The sequence below is a fragment of the Fopius arisanus genome, unplaced genomic scaffold (assembly GCF_000806365.1).
Source record: "Fopius arisanus strain USDA-PBARC FA_bdor unplaced genomic scaffold, ASM80636v1 scaffold00054, whole genome shotgun sequence".
Lineage (NCBI taxonomy): Eukaryota > Metazoa > Arthropoda > Insecta > Hymenoptera > Braconidae > Fopius > Fopius arisanus.
The window spans coordinates 9,205-26,837 of record NW_011887793.1 but is presented as its reverse complement, the minus strand read 5'-3'; the positions used below and the strand labels follow the sequence as shown (position 1 = coordinate 26,837).

Below are 17,633 nucleotides of genomic sequence, written 5' to 3'. Positions count from 1 at the left end.
CATGGCCCGATGTTACCCCCACCACACAAATGTACGATAACCCTTCTAATCACGTTAGGTCTCTTATAATTGAAACCTTAATAATATCATGGCTACAGCTCTGCGCACACCTGAGTTTGCCGGCCTCTGATCTAATGAACAATTATTGTTGAAATCCGGTGAAAATTCGATATGTGCATGTAAATTAGTGCCGATAATTAGATTTTCTCGTGCGGAATACAATGAAGGAAGATCCCCGGTTCAAGTACCGGTCTCATTTTTTCAGTAATTTTTCATGTAAAAATTATATCGAGAATTATCCTGTTCCCCTTCCTACCTAATCCAAATCTCTCTCTCTCTCACTCCTTTGACGTCACAAAAATATGGAAAGCTAGAAAACCTCCCCTCTTCTATGTATATATGTACACGCACACGCTGTATTGAGAACTATTTTTATTATGTCTGATTATATATTGGATATCCTTCAACTAAAAAGATTAATCCGTTGGAACAATCCTTATAAGTGGCGGGATATTGAATAATTACTGATCATTCTTGTTTTTTTATTTCAACTGTCTAATTTCTGTTTTTTTTCTTATCTTTGATAATTTGCATATATTTTTTCAAAGTGGGAATTTTCTCATTGACAAAAAAAAATAATTTATCATATTTTTAGGGTAAAATATCCTACATTATAGTAATGTCTATCATTCAATTTTCTTCGTGTGTGCTTTTTAATTTTTGAACTATACTTTGCAACAAAGAATATAGGAATATGTGTGAAAATTTGAGGTAATATTTCGAATGTCGAGACGATGGATTTGCATATACAGACAGAGAAGTGTGATCGGTTCCTAGGGTGTATCGTACAGAACCTAATGCGTTTAAAGTGTTCAACATTTAGTTGAAAATATACTAACTAAACACAGTATTTCCCATCTTTTAATTACAATCAACATTATGTTGCAATTTTTACCGAGACAATTTGTTCTTTCTTTTATGAAATTACAAAATGATCATATTCGTTGGACTTCACTCGCTTCATTTTTCAACCATTCAAAAAGTTGAAAACGTAATGTGACAAAATCGAATGGATTGGCAACTTTTTATATTGATAACCAGTCGGAAATAAAATCTCTACTGTGATTCTTTAAAAACTAAAATAAACATTTGTAAATGCTTTCAGGTGAAATTCGCGTAGGCAGTCGATATCAAGCAGATGGGATTGCGACAGTTCCTCTAACCCAATCTGAGCGCGAAGCTGATCCCCGTCGCCTTCAAGACTTAGAAACACTCGTTTGGACTCCTCGACACTCTCTCACAGATCGTCAGATTGACCAATTCCTGGTTGTTTCCAGATCAGTGGGAACTTTCGCTCGGGCCCTAGATTGTTCCTCTTCTGTGAAACAGCCGTCCCTGCACATGTCAGCAGCGGCAGCTTCGAGAGACATCACTTTATTTCACGCAATGGACACTCTCCATCGACATAATTACGATCTTGCTAGGGCCATGTCCTCACTGGTCCCACTCTCTGGTCCAGTCCTTTGTAGAGACGAAATGGAGGAATGGAGCGCTTCAGAAGCAAATCTTTTTGAAGAAGCTCTGGACAAATACGGGAAAGATTTCTCAGACATACGTCAAGATTTTCTTCCATGGAAGACACTAAAGAACGTCATTGAGTACTATTATATGTGGAAAACCACAGATCGTTATGTCCAGCAAAAACGAGTGAAAGCAGTTGAAGCGGAAAGCAAGTTGAAACAAGTATACATCCCAAACTACAATAAAACACCTCCAACTGCTCCGACAGGTGGAGCAACTATAATGCCTTTAGGCAACAACAGTACCAACGGCAAAGGAGTCAGCATCCTTAATGGCAGTAGTAATGGCAACATTACTGACACAAGTGGAATGTTAATGGTTTGTAGAGATTCAATCCCCCAAACATCGCAGTTTTCGCGGCATGATAATACGCTTTTGTATCTCTTCTTATCGGCATATTCGTATTGTCTACTTATAGGATTCTCTTCAATGAATGAATCGCGATGCATTAAAATTCAAAAAATGATCGTCATAGTAAAATATATTAAAATCAATAAAATATAACGTGGTCAAGTATTTAGGACAGGAATCAATCGTTATTAATTTAATGTTCTTCAATATCTAATCATATTTTTCTATATTCAGTTGCTCAACATTGATTTTCAATCTCTTCCGTATATCGTGTGTTCCATTTGGAACAATACAACTCAATCACTTCTGATCAAAGCAAGAGACAATGAAATAGTTTATATAAAAGTTGAATGGTTCAAATGGGATGAAATCACCAGTCTCAGATTTTATATTTTCATATTGTAAGCCATTTTTCTTCAATGGCAATAATATTTTTAAATAGAAAATCGACCGAGATGGACATTTTTTTTATTGAATCTTCCTATCACATTCTACTCTACATGTCACAAATACTTTATTGTGTTGGCGACATTACCAATAACAACAAAGCATCACTCCAGTCGGCGTGAAAAATAGTAAACTGCAATCCGCAGAACGTGACAGGGAATGCCCAAAATTGCATCTCTAACAGGCATTTCTAAGTAAGTAGGTCAATTCTAGGCTTATACATTCGGTTCGCCCTCTGGTACACTTCTCAACACGTTCCCCTTTCGTCCGAGTTTCCACGATAAATCGATGGCGTCATCATAAAATATGGTGTGGTTGAATTCGTCTAGTCAAGAGCTATAATTTTCGCGAGGTCGACAATATTGTTGCCATTGTAAAAAAATGACTTCATGGTGACAACATAAAAACAAGATGTGAGAATGTAGATTTCATCAGCAGTGAGTTGCTCCCTTCCAACCATTTAACTTTTCTACCTACTATGTTATTATGTTATCTCTTGGTTCTCTCGAAAGTTATCCACATGTACTCTTTTAAATGAGACACCCTCATATCATTGTTCGAAACAAATAGGAAAATAATACAAATACTTCCTCAAAAATGATCGATCGTTCGAATAATGAGTAGAATCAATCGACCATGTTAACAACTGCCTTCGTTTGGCAGTTCTTAAGTTTCTGTTGTGACATAGATTAAGTCTTAAAACCCGACCTGTACCACTTTGTGAGTTGGACCTGGCGGTATGTCTGGTACCAAAAGAGCATATGTTGGTATACTTAGAGATAGTGGATAATACATAGATATATGGGTGTAAGCACAAGAAGAAATTGAGCAATACATCCCATTACCTCTCTTCTATCATCTCACCACATTATCTTCGCTATCAACCTACAGCCGTTAATATTATTGAAAATTAAATTTTAATCGTGGGAGACAAGGCTCAACTGGGAACGTTTTTCTATTATTAATTACGTTTCATGCTTTCACCCCTTGATGAACCGGATAATATTTACCAATAATTGCCCAGATTTCCTTCATCATTCGATTACAATTGATATTATTCTTGCACAAGTACAGACCTAACTATCCATGATGATGATTTTTCCACGGCACTACTCTAGACCCGTGAAGTTTACACAAATATCCCAAAAATCCGTAAGATGGATTTTCGCTCGCCCTACCATTATGAATAAATTAATTAATACTAACTGAATTCTTCTTCTACCTTATCGTTAAAAACTGCCCATGCGATAAAAAGCTTTAATTGCCGGTTCTTATTTGTCTCTATCCATTATTTTGCGATATAATGATCATTCTGTTCAGGAACCTGACGAAATCCTTAATATGAGTACTAAACAGTTGCCTAATCTAGTTTTTCTTTTTATTTATCCGGCAGCCCGGTAAAACAGTTTCGGTATATTCTATATTACTATCAATATATATTCTATATTACTATCAACTGAACAAAAGTTTGCAACCAGTTTACTATTTCCGCGAGGTGGGCGAAGCCAAAAGGCTTTTCATTGTCATTATAACGTAATTCGTTGTTGGTAATACACTGAAAAAATTCAGTTCCGTTGTTAGCCACTCTCCCTCCTGACGAGATTCTCTCGTACAAATATTAGGGCAGTTTAAGCGAATGATTGATCGTTTATCGATAAAATTACTTCAACAAAGCTCTTTCTTTCGTCGTGATTCTTATACTGTTCTTACGAAGGAGTCTAACCATGAAAAATTTGGGATGCTAAATTTTAAAGGTTGGAGTGGGCGGGAAACCCTGCGAAAGCTGTCAATGTAGAGAAAGTCCTCAATGGTACGCGTGGGGTCCATCTCACATGCAGTGTCGGCTGTGTCAGTCATGCTGGACTTACTGGAAAAAGTATGGAGGTCTGAAAGTGCCGACTCGGATTGATGATTCAGACTCAGAACGTAAACGAGGTAGTGCAGGTTCTGATGAAGAGAGCAAAGGAATGGGTGGAGCACATAGGCCTCACCGTTGTTCCATTCCTTCTTGTGGCAAGGAATTCAAGTTGAAGGCTCATCTCAGTCGTCATTATGCCTCTGCCCATGGTGTGGATTTAAGAGGAAGTGGAGCTGGTGGTGGAGGGAGTGGCTCACCTAGACCTGTCATGAAAACTAGATCTGCATTCTATTTGAGGACTTCCGCGTTGGCCCGTGCTGCGAGGCGTCTTTGCGCAGCCCAACTCAGAACACGACATGCTGCCCGGGCTCCTCATCAACCGGTCAATGCTGCACCTTTGCGGCATCTTTGTGCATCTCCACAGTTAACAAGTAAGAGTTCAGCTGAGTTGAGAATTTTGGCGAAGGCGGTGAGACCTCGGCCTCGCCCCAGAGTTACAGATATTGCGACGAGACTGGGAGATCATCCAGTACCCAGACAACCTGGCGAGTGGGATTGGTTAGTGCTTACTGCACCTGGAATGAGGAAACAGCCTGATGTCGTTGCTTTTCCAAAACCGCTGAAAGCTGCAGGTATGATACTGATCTTTATTCTTTTTAAAAATTGTAGAGATTGGTTGATATCTTTTACATTTGATGGATTGTAATATCGTTCAAATCTATACAGATAGTTTCTCAACAAGTCAAATTGCTTGTTATATAAGGGCTTTAAATATATCAATTGAAAATAATTGATTTAGAAGATGCTCTACTTGGTATCTACATTGTCATTACATTGAGAAACAGTTACGGTTCCGACCCTAGGTTACATTTATGTTGTAGTAATCATGTCCATTTGTCATTATTCATTATTCCCGATTGAAATATCCTTGATTACTCAATAATTTAGAAATTGCCTTTTTGAAGGTCTTCTTGAATTATTATTCCCTAAGTACGTAGATGGTGTTTCGAACTGTCGAATAAAAGCAGTGTATTTGGTCCATTTTCTCTCTTGCTAATTATTTCAAAATTATCGTAAATGCTTTAATATAGAAAATACTAACATCGTTTAAGGAATACGCCCGTTTTTAATTGTGTCGGGGTGATGGTCCTTTTTTCTAAATACAAGCCACTGGCGCTACTTATAACTAACTCTGGATTCGATTCAAATTTGATTCAATTAGTTTTTAATAAATAGCTATCTGGTGTTCTAAGATTCTCTTGTAAATAGATATTTATCTGCTTAAATTTGTTTACATCAAAATTTTACCGGGATCAACACCTTTGGGTAAAGTGATATTAGAAACTAGATCCTCTTTTTCCGTCTTATCGTCAGTCCGTGAAACCCCCACGGCACAATCATTAAGTATTCGTTCGCCAGGGAGGGCCTAGCTGCTTGCAGTTTCTCATTTCTTAAATAATATAAGTTCCCCTATAGTACTAAGAGGTGTATCTGTAAAAGCTCCCCACAGGTTTTCCGTCTACTCTATAATTTTGCGCTCATGTTCCTCACTTCTTAACTCGTTCATTATTTACGTTGTAACATCACTCGTCTCGTCCCAAGTCGTCCGTAATAAACACTACTGTAACGAATCCAAGCACCGTCCTCTATTTTAGCACAAATATTCGCTCCAAGATTGCTTCTTCGGATTCATGATTCTTCGAATTTCTCAGTTTATTCATGAGCCAGGCCTCGAAGTCTCCAGCGATCCCTACATGAAAGTGACGCATTACATCCTTCGATAGTTTAAAACAAAAATCACTGAATTCGTCCACGGCAAGACTCGATCGTGCATGTTACCTCTAAAAGTTTAAATGTCATCAAACTTACCTTTTTGAAAATCAATTTTCATGCATTGCTAACGATCAAAATCATCTTTCCTGCATTGTTAATGCCCTCTACATCAGGCATGGGCAATCTCCAGGTAGCTCGGAGCAGAGCCATAAACTCGAATTAGAAATCCAATAAAGTTTACAACCATTTCAATAATAAGGGTCTTAGTACTAGCATAGTGGTGGCAGTAGTGGGGGCTTCACAGGTACTAAGGTAGGGAGTATCCCATGAAGCATCTGGCAAGAATTTATCCTCCGGAAGGGTAAAACTTGTCGCGCATCTGATTATTTTTTAATGCACACATGAAAAAAAATTGAAATTTTTCTGATCGACTTATTTCGCTGCTTTTCCTTTACTTGAGTCTCATTTCTCCTCTTTTCCTTTTCTTAAGGGTCACCCCCACTTCGGTTGATCTCAGCGGAGGAGAAGGGCCTTTACGATCTGGGTCATAAAGGCCCATCACCCGATACAATGGGCTTTCGTCTCCCTTTGTTACGCACTAATAGAGGTCGGGAGCACGACTTGCTCTCAGAGCAGAGTTTGCCCAGCCCTGCTCTACATCAGTGGAGGCACAGTTCTTGGCATAACCCTTCTCAGTGCACAAAGTGCATTACCGTTTTTGCCCGCAGAGGCTTTTTGGTCGGTCGATAGGCACTTGGTATAAAGTTCAGACTGATCTATTGTACTCCTGCACTTTGTGGCAAGATTTTCGTCATGTCAGTACTTATAATACTTAACTGGTTTTTCCACTTACCTCATAATTTATAACTATCATTATTATTACTAAGGCCATCATAAGTAAATTCGGAATAAGCCCCGCGTTTTACCCTTTCTGATTTTTCCACAACAAATTCCTGCGAAACGAATATACAATTCGTACGATGTTAGTTTGGCCATTTGGCGGAGCTCATTGATCAATGCATTCCTATCAAAGGATTGAGCTTGACTATCCAGCTCCGATATGCCGGTTCCGATGCCAATTCTGACACTACACTGGACCAGTTCTGGTATCCCAATTTTAGGTGCCAATTTTCAATAAAAGCCTTGGAGATAACTTCATCCAAGGCTAATGTGATGAGGCATGGATACCAATTTCGCAAGTCAACTGAGCCAGCGATAGTATGTAGCTCTAGCAGTCCTTCGAACATGATGTTTCACAAGAAAGGATCTAATACAGAACCCTGAGGTACACCTCCAGTAACTTTGTGCTCTTCTGGGCCCCACTCCGTATCGAACTTTTAAACCTTATTATTGAAGTAGTCCCCGACTAACCCCTGCAGGTGATCCGGTACATTCAATTCTACTAGAGCTTTCTCGATACGGCTCCACCTGGATGAGTTTAATGCATTTTTAACCCCTGACCCATCTTATCAGAATGGAATGGCTAATTTCAGCCGACCATTTATTACATCATCCAGCCCAGGCATCTCTGTATTATACACTCTTACACACCTTTCGAAATTTTTCCTCAGTGATTCAAGAGATCAGCATATCCTTTCTGCGTTCACCAATACGGCAGGCCTTTGACTGTTGCGAGAACAGAAACCTGTGGGGATCTTTTAGTCACATCATCACGATCTTGTATGGTCGGCACCATGGATATTTTCAACTTTTATAAAAAGCTCATCCCATGATTAACTTTTACCATACTTTAGGTTTCGTTCAGCTTTATCCGTGCTTCTCTAAAGCGCATTTTTAACTCCGTGAAGTTTGATTTATTTTCCACTCTAAGACAGTCCTCTCATTGCATTGCACTTCTTTCGCAAGATTACGATGCGCTTTTTGCACCAGTAGATTAGTGGGTGTCAATTGCTTTATTTGTTTTCTAGCTGATTGCATTGGTCTTCTTGACCATTGGTCTGATCTCCCAATTAGTGGGGCATAGTAGTTGTGGGATTAAATTCCTTACCCTTTGCGTTTATAGAGCCAGTTTCGATACTACAAAACAATATACATCAATACTACTATATCAATGGGGCTCTGCGATCCTGGCAAGATCAGATTTCAAATCTTAAACTGTCTGCATAAACAGATCATGTGCGCTCTTCCAGTGGTTGATGTTGGGTTGTAATACTTTTATCATCGTTTGTTACTTAGCGTTTCGAGTGCCGCCCTCTTCATAAGGCACTTGTTGCTGCAATATTAGCACAGTTCACTGTGTCATTTCTCTGCTCTTCCTCTACGTATATGGCGCATCGAGTTTCTTTCTTCCATTTTGCTGCCTCAAGGTCTGTTCCGGACCTTTTAGTGCAGTGTTCCTACCGGCCAACCTCGTCGCTATATTTGATAGCGAAATGCTCATAGCGCTAACATTTGAAGAACTTTGTGTGTTCCTCTCCAACTGCTGCTTTGATAGATTCAAACGTAGCCTCTTTGTTCTTAGTCTCGTTAGGGTCTTTGATTTCAAAAGTACTCGGAAAGCACCGACGTCGATAGCTCTGTGCTAGGTGCGAGCCTAGTGTTCTGCAAGTTGTAGATTCGGGGGTTGTAGATTCGGGAGCAGGAGTGTCTGTACCGACATGGTTTTTCCTGTTGTTTCCCACATCACTCCTATGTTTCCATAGGAGAGTAAATACGGCTCAGCGTAGCATCGACAGCCACATGCGTAGGGTGGGATAGAACCAATTAATCAAAAAAGACAGGCAGAAAGGGTCGGAATCTTAAAAAAAAAGAACTCGGAATTCTTCACTCAGCACCTCGCCCAACAGAATGTAAAAATGTAAAATATCTCTCCTTGTTTGAGTAATTTTTTCACAATAAATGCAAGATTGTACTCCTATCTTTTGAACTAATTAAACTATATACATAATCATTCTAAACTATTTTATTTGCTATTTCATGTATTCTAAATGTCGAAATTGACCAATTACAGATCTCGATTAGCAATTAATCTAAAAAGCTAAAATTAAATAATTTTTGACTTGATATACATATCTCGATGAAACTTAATGATGTTATTTAATCATTCTTGCCGCTAACACCCAATTTATTAAGTTATCAAAAATATTCCTCTTTTCTTCTTTAATACTGCAATAATCAATGATAAGTCCTTCAAATTATGCAATGATGGAAGTAATCCATTTCTTTCGATCGCCAATTATAATTCAGCCACATTCTGCATTCAAATTTTGGAAAAATGCGTACAAGCAATTCGATCATAACATCATAACCAGCTGGTAAAACTTAAGTCAACGACTTAAGTCATTCTGAATCTTCATTCGAAATAATTCGTTTTTTTCTTTTACAAATTCGACTAGTTTTTTCATCATCACGATATTTACCTCATTGTCTGCCATAGACAGAAATGCATAAACTTTTCCGTTACAGATGGTAGTTTGCTATATGACAGAGTGCCAAATAAGCCAGAGGTAGATAGATTACCACCGACTCCACCACAGCCGCAGGCTCAGGCATTAGTTCAACCCCAACCAACAATATTGAAACGCACAAGGCCACCGTTAGAGGAGCTCAATGGATCAGATGGTAAGTATGCCAATACTTCAAGACATAACTAAATAAACTCGGCCACTCCCAATCACAATCTGATGCTACTTTTTGTACTGAATATGGTCTCTGTTTATTGGCTTCTACTCGGATGTCGACTGGGATGAAGGTAAAGTCGAACATGAAGCCATTAATGCATTTTATTTCACTATCACGTGATTTCTCACTGATTCTCCAATTTATTCAATTCAAGCCTTATGGAAGTAGTTCCTGAAGATTAGAAATCTATATGTTCCAAAATTTTCACCTTGGAAAATATTCACCAACTTAGGGGAAAGAAACCGATATGAGAAATATGACTAATTTTTTAATTTTTTTTTTTCGTGAAATCAGCGACTGTGGAAATAATTCAGTAATTACGAATAGCTAATGCCAGAATTGAATGAACTCTCGTATGGACTATCTATCGAACACGATCGTTTGTTTAAATTGTACCTTGTTAGCCTAGAATATATTGAAATTTGGCATCATTGTGGGTACCAGTCAAATAGTTGCGCAACTTACCATTGCTCCCCATTGGATTGAGTTAGACGCAATGGTGAGCTGCGTATTTTTTATTATTTTTTTGTAAACTTAATAGATCCCTTTGAATCATTGTCGTGATTGAGTGCTTTTCAATAATTTTTCTTTCACTTGCGACTGGATGCATTGGAATCGTTCGACGTTTCGATTTTCTAATTTTGCCTGAAAATGATGTAGAATGATGATGATGTCTGAAATGTAAAAATGCAAAGTTTGAAGGCCGAGAAATCTGAAGAAATTTCACAAGTTCATTCCAGAAAGCCTTCAACTTTGGATCTGAAACGAGATTTTCTTGAGTATTTCAAAGACTGATTTCATTCTCTTTTTCAAAATATTCGTCACATTGTGGCATATCTATGTCAATCAAAGAGATGTACGCTCTCTCTGATTTGTTTTCAACGAAGCGGTGCGGTAATTCTTTCAGAACGGCTGAAACGCAATATGGTTGCCAGACGGTTAGGTAATTTTCCCGAATTTTTCACTCCGCTTGTGAGAAGATAAATTCGGTGGAATTCACTTGGAAGCATGCTACCAATAAAATTGGTAGAAATTTAAATAGAATATGAGAAACATATAGAGAGCACTTATACGTCAACGGTCATGCAGCGTCTGTCGCACTGTTTGTTTCTCATTATATTTTTGTAATACAAATTGGATCCCAAATTTTAATATATTTAAGACCAACAAGAATTTAAACAAAAGATCGCGTTCGATAGACCGTATGAACCTCAAACTAAATTTGTGTGGAATTATTTCGTAATATGATTGCTAAACATTTTATACATACATCACGAACACATTTTTCATTAACTCTAAAGGACTTGGAAACAAATTGTTTCTTCATAAAAATTTATAATAATTTCCAAAGCTGTTGAATTCACCGAACGATATGAAAAAAACCTTTGATACGGATAAAAATCTTTTCTTCATTGGGAAGATATTTTTGTAATTTACGCTATCTATAATGTTTCCGTTTTTAAAATTGTTTTGAACTTATCTACGTCTGCTTTATCACTTCTTTACTGACTCAGAATGGAAATTCAATTGGTCACTTGTCATTTTGTCATAGGCATTGCCCTGAGTGCAGGGCTACATGGTCCCCCAGCGAAACGCGCCCATCATTCTCAGCAGTTACATCCAAAACACTCGGTGGATCACGTGTCACCGGCGATTGTTCCTCTACCGCCACCATTGAATGGTAGAACAGTGAATCCACACACGTTTCCTCATGGGGTACCAATGTCAAGAAGTAATGCACGTAAGCAAGTCATCTCGTGGATGGATGCACCTGATGATGTTTACTTCCGCGCCTCAGATCAGACAAAGTGAGTTCTGCACTTTATGTTTGACTTAACTTTAACTAACACGTTTGTCAGAAGAGTTCTTTTCGGCCGAGTGACGAACAATATTTTTCGTTATTCTGTCGGTTTTATGCGATAAAGCGGCCATAAAGCGCTGTCGCACAACCTCATTGACAGATAACGACAATATAGAAAACCTTCAATATCAAACGAAGCTAATCGGGAAAATTGGTATTTCAATTCCCATTCAATTCAATTCTCATAGATTATTGGAGTACTAAAAATTTTTTGTATGCATTGTTGCAAACTAATAAAACCTTTGAAATTTTTCATTAAAAGTTGTTCCGCACAATAACTGATCATTTAAAATATTTTGCAGCTTCTGTTCATTACACACTAAATACGTTATATTAGTCACCAAATTTGAATGATATGCTACTAGGTACATTTAAAAATGATTACCAACATTTTTAAGACGTTAACATTATTATTATTAAGATGTATGTCGTGAAACATTTAGACTATCGTGTTTTTCCATCTTTAATGCTTCATATGAACGATACAAATTAAAAAAATTAAGTTTATTGGGAAAGATTCCAAATTAATAACTACTGCGAAAGTCTCCGGGAGCAGAATTCAAGTGAAAACTGTAATTTTCGAATTATTAGACCTGAAATTTATGTATTTTCGACTCAGTGATGAGATGTTAATTGAATTTAGATTAAAGGTGGAAAAAGGTGTGTATTTTTCATGACTTGTCACATCATATTATATCTTATATTTTATTAATTTATAATATTTTTTAATTGCAAAATTACAATTAGTACTCACTATCGGTTTGTTTCGCGAAAGGAAGTTCCACGAAATTTACAGAAACTTATAAAAAATTGCGTCTTTTAAGAAATTGGAATTTATCTTGAGACATTTTGTAGTGTGCAAAAATATTAGCAACATTGTTCTACGCGAGTTATACGCATTATAAGAAAAATAAATATTAATAAATCGATGAAAAATCGATTAATCAAGAAGTTCATCTACGCTTTTCGATAGAAACTTATTTCACTTGTAAAATAAAAATTTAATAGAAAATACATTTTTTTTATAAAAATAACCCAAAATATGAAATTTTGTTGAAATTTTGAAAATTTACTATCGGACCAGATATAAGACGATGGTAAAAGTTTCTTGACGATTGAGTAAAGTTTTTTTTTTATTTGTTTAACCATATAATATTTATTCATAAAATCAAATACAATATAATAATTTTCTATGGCTATTACTTCAACTACTTAACGCATTGAAATATTAATTGAAAATTAATTGGCTTGCCAAGTTGCCAACTTTTGTTTCGCCTATACCTGCCGAACATCCATAAGTGTTACCAACTTCAACCATCTGAGATCGACCAATGAGGAAAAGCTCGAGACTAAAGTTGCGAAAACTTGCGAGACTAACGATGTTTATTTAAGTATGATAAGGCAGAGCACAATGTTGGAGATGAAGCGAAATGTGTGGCTTTGGCAGGCAATCAAACGATAAACAAAATTTTTTCTCCATTTCAATCCCTTATTCAAGCAATTTTCGCCGATTTCTCCATCAGGATTTTTTTTTCATATTTAATTCATGCATTCGTATTCACGTCCTTTTTTCTTCAAATACGTGATAAAATATGGATGCACTCTAAAACACGGCATCATCGCCGCCAGTTGAGTTCACGTTGCTAGGGCAGGGGTGGGCAACCTCAAGTAAACTCGGAGCGGCAAGCATAAAATTATTAAGACTCCAGGGCAGGGGCCCTAACAGAATTAGAAGGATTCTCGTGAATACGGGTGGTGGGGATAATGTGGAGTTGGAGTAATCTCTGGGTTAAAGACATACATCCGTCTAGCAGGGGTTTTTTCAGTAATACTATTTGTAGAGCTTGCGCATTCCGATTCTCGATATTTTCGCATCATCACCTTCACAGCTATCATCGTTCCATGAATTTCAGTAAAGTTCTTGTAAAATTATATCGAGATATTATCCTGTTTCCCTTCCTACTTTATTCAAAATCCTTACCAACCATTTTCAGTGACGTCACAAGATGTGGAACGCTATACAAACTTTTCCTCTTCTATGAATAACTTTTGAGAAGTCCCAAGGGGGTTTCGACGGATGTCTAGAAAAGAAAAATATATATTTTGATTTAGATTGCATTTTTTTTTAATCTATCAAAGTACTGTGATGCTCATGGACTCGTTCCCGCTTATTTTTGTGTAGTTTTACTTTGTTGGCTTTGAGCTGTTACTATATCCCTCCCTGAAAAATAAAAGTTAAATATCTGGGATTGTGGATTGAATTGATTAAATTTACAACCAGATTTAGTGTTACTTATCATGTGTATTTTAACAATTCATCGGTAGTCATAGCTTGGCCATTTATTTCTTTTAAAGCAGCGGTTTTCTCGACTGCATAGTTGATTGCTTTAATTGACTCGATATAATTCAAATGGTTCGCTATGGAATGGGGGGATTTAATAAACTTTAAAATTACTTACAGTTTTGGTGTATAATTTTGTCCAGGCGTGATTTCTGGTCTCCCTCTAGGCCACACTGAGTTTATTTCACACGACCGGTTTTACAATTTATAACTGACGGAATTTCCAAAATGTATTGATTCGAATTTGCAAAGAAGAATCATACGCGCAGCAAAATATAAGAAAAGCGCGTTTGTAACCGCGGAAGTTCTAATTGATTTTTAAGCGTATTTAGAGAGATACGAATATTTGAAAATGAAAAACCTCTCGTATGACAGACGGCGATCAAACACGGAATGGAATCACCAATAAATATAAATTTCACGCGGAAGACGATTTGGCTAGCCGACGTAATTCGAAAATATATTTTTATTGGAGCCGTGACTGTGGTCCGCTTTAAAAGATAATCGTGACTCTACGTCATTGGTGAAAGAAAGAGAACCGTAAGGGTCCAGAATTTTTTCGAGACTGAATTTTAATTATTACTATCAGAGTTCACAATTGAATTTGGGCATTGGCTACTTAAAGTGGTGATTGATAATTTGGGATTTTGTTCTACTTTTACTGTATTTCTCGGGCTTCTAAGTAGTCCGACGATTTGGAACGATTTCGGAAGTGCTGCAGGGCAACTACGAAATCCCTTGTGTTTGATGAAGGCCGCGATTTTTAATAATTTTTCGATATAACACATATTTGCTTCAAGCTAAATTACTTATTGATGTGTATGGTTGAGAATATTAAACTTTCAATTTTTTTTTGTTTTCAAACGCCGATTTAATCGTTCAATTATGGAGCTCATTGAATGACTCTTACAATAAACTTTAATATTGCCAATTGTATTTTCAGGAGACTGCGGAGGACGTTGTCCTCAGCTGAGCTTCGAAGAGCAGCTCGTAAGCCATGGCGCAGATTGCCAGTCCCAGCTATCCACCCGCTCCCCACACAACGACCACCAGCACCTCGCGCCGAAGATCCGCGAATGGTGGTAATTCTCGATTGAACTGATTGTATAAATAATCGAGGATTTATACCTTAACGTGACGTGTTCCCCCATCATCAACGAAAAAAAAAACAAAACAAAAATCCCTTTTCGTACGAATCAGAAATTCTTTGAAGTAAATTGCGAAATAAATTTTATTCGACAAAATTTAACTCTGAATAACTTCAGGATTTCGAACTTGAAAGAACTTGAACGAAGAAATAGGGAAAACAATCGCCAACACCAACTGATTCTGCACTCTCTGTGGCGTAAAAAATAATGTTTTTTTTTCACATGTAAAAACAGATCCTTTTTTTGAATAATATAAGACATGAATTAATTTTTGAATATTGAATGCATAGAAGAAAATCGGTAGAATTGGAACCATACTGGAATGCATTCGAAGGCGAAAAATAATCGATGAATAAAAGGTCAATACTGATGAACTTGATAGGAGTTTTATATATTACAACAGCATTCGTGCACGGTGTCATTTATTTCATCAAAGAATAAAAGATATTCAATATAAGAGAAGGGGAACGAATAAAGAAAGTCAACAATTAGGTTGAATGAAATTTAATCAAACAATGAAGTCATTCGCCGTGATTTAATGATTTCTTATCTGTATTAATTAATTATTGTTGTTATTAATAATAATTATTATTATTAATTATATGTACATAAAAACCATACCGTAACATACAATCACAAACATGGGGTATACACGTAAAAAATACACGATTACATGATAAAAACTAAAGTGAACAAGCGAAAAAATACAAGATTCATATATATAATTCAATTTACACGCATAGTCTGATTAAGGAACAAAAAATTATTGAAGACAGGATTAATAAGTTATGCTGAGCACATGCGCGTATTTCACGCGAAGGAAATTGGTCATGTGGGCGTGGGCGAGGGTGTGCATCTGTCTATCTGTGTGTAGCGTACGTGCGAGTGTATATGCGAGAGAAAGAGAAAGAGTTTGTTGTTGGCGCGACGCGTCATTCATTTTCATCTATTTCTCTTCCTCCCTCCCCCTTCCCTCCAATTCCTCTCCGACTTTTCCCTCCATCGTCCCACCACATTACATCTGTCATGATAGTGTAATTTATCTATCTTAAAATTCCAGTATGAAACCGGCAACAATGAACGATACGTACGTGAGAATAGGAATGCTCATTGTGAATATTTTTATTAAATTTTCAAGTTTGGTGACTTCCGTTGCACCAATTAATAAATAAACATACGCATCGCTCGAATCCGTTGCGTTTTTCATGAAAATTCCTCTGCCATACTGCACGTTACTAACTTTATCACTCAGTCTCCAATTCAACAATGTCGATCACACTTTTCAGTCTGAATCTCTTGGTATTACTACTACGGGTAGAGTTTCTACCTCGATCGCCAGTAATATCTTGAGCTGCTTTCCACCTCTTTAACATGCAGAGCTTCATCAATAAGTATGCTGTAAATCCAGCCAGTTTTGACTAGGGAGTTCAGGCCAGAACTACAGGCGTTTCAATTGAATGACTCCAGAGGCATTGCCGATTTATATTGTTGGGTAACGACTAGATACAAGGAGCAATACAGACGTGATCCTGTCAAGCTAATTCGTGGTTGTGGAATAAGAAACGATCCATCGCCGTCAAAATCTTCAGACTCTAGCGAAAAGGCCTTAGTAGATGTCGACATATTTATCTGAGCACTGGTGTCGAGCGAATATTTGAGAAGCTTGGCAACCGTTGCTTCTTACAATCCGTTGAGAATTCTGGTCAATTCTTCGGATTGAAGGCGGCAAGTTAAAACAATAATTATTCTTCTGTCTTTTAAGAATTGCGCTATTAGATTAAAACAGGTCACAAATATATCTCTGTCCTATCGACAAAGGATTCTCAAATATTTCTTACTATGAAATCATTTCTCATATTTATATTAGCCGCCTGCGCTCTCTACGTCGAACGCATAAACTCATTAAATCAATTCTCCCTCAACTAATGTACATAATCCAAGTTTATCCTTTTGGGGTGTACATTACGTGGGTGATAACGGTAGCCAGATATCTATGCTGTACGTACTTTAAGATTTTTAGTGTCCTATGGGGTGAATCGGATTCCTAGCGAATCAGCAGGTCCGCCACACTACAACCACTCCAGAAATCAGAATCTCCACTCCACTCCACAATCAGAAATTCCTTAACGATAAACGTGAGGGAATGAATTTTCCGACAGTTTTCTACATTGATATACATTCATTTTTACTTTGGAGAATTCCGCTAAAGGAACGAAATTCTTTTTCGGCCGGTTTCTCTTGGATTTTACGTGAAACCTTGCTGACGCTCGATAATGAATAACCCGAGTGGAAATTATGTCAGGCGAGTCTGAGGGTTGATCAGGACTTGATACGACGGTGGTCAGTTTTAACTGATCAGACAGAACTTGATAAGAAACTGATGCTTTTCGATTTACTCAACCTGATCCGTACTACTCTGACCAGGGTCTAATATGGCGAGCTTGATCTGAACCCAAGGTTCGTCCATCTGTAATCATTCTGATCAAGTTCGGATTAGAAGGACCTGATGTTCGAAGTGTGAAAAACTGAGGTTCATCAATAATAATTCGAATCAGATTCTGATCAGGTGAACCTGACCTGGAATCGAGCTGTTCACCTGTAAGTATTCTGATCAAGTTCGGATCAGGCGGG

General features: G+C 37.4%; 1 protein-coding gene across 3 annotated transcripts in view; it reads left to right on the top strand.

Moving 5' to 3' along the window:
* MTA1-like (metastasis associated 1-like) overlaps window positions 1-15,381 on the top strand; it is a 58,141-nt gene extending 42,760 nt beyond the window's left edge. For 2 of the 3 annotated variants that reach the window (XM_011307449.1, XM_011307448.1), the window contains 5 exons: window positions 1,166-1,899; window positions 4,134-4,869; window positions 9,437-9,592; window positions 11,205-11,460; window positions 14,798-15,381. In XM_011307449.1, coding sequence (XP_011305751.1) covers window positions 1,166-1,899; window positions 4,134-4,869; window positions 9,437-9,592; window positions 11,205-11,460; window positions 14,798-14,951 — 2,036 coding nt within the window. In that variant the 3' untranslated portion in view covers window positions 14,952-15,381. Of the gene's footprint in view, window positions 1-1,165; window positions 1,900-4,133; window positions 4,870-9,436; window positions 9,593-9,692; window positions 9,801-11,204; window positions 11,461-14,797 lie in introns of those variants that run through there. The other variant, XM_011307451.1, reaches the window with a different exon arrangement.
* Window positions 15,382-17,633: the final 2,252 nt, after the last annotated feature.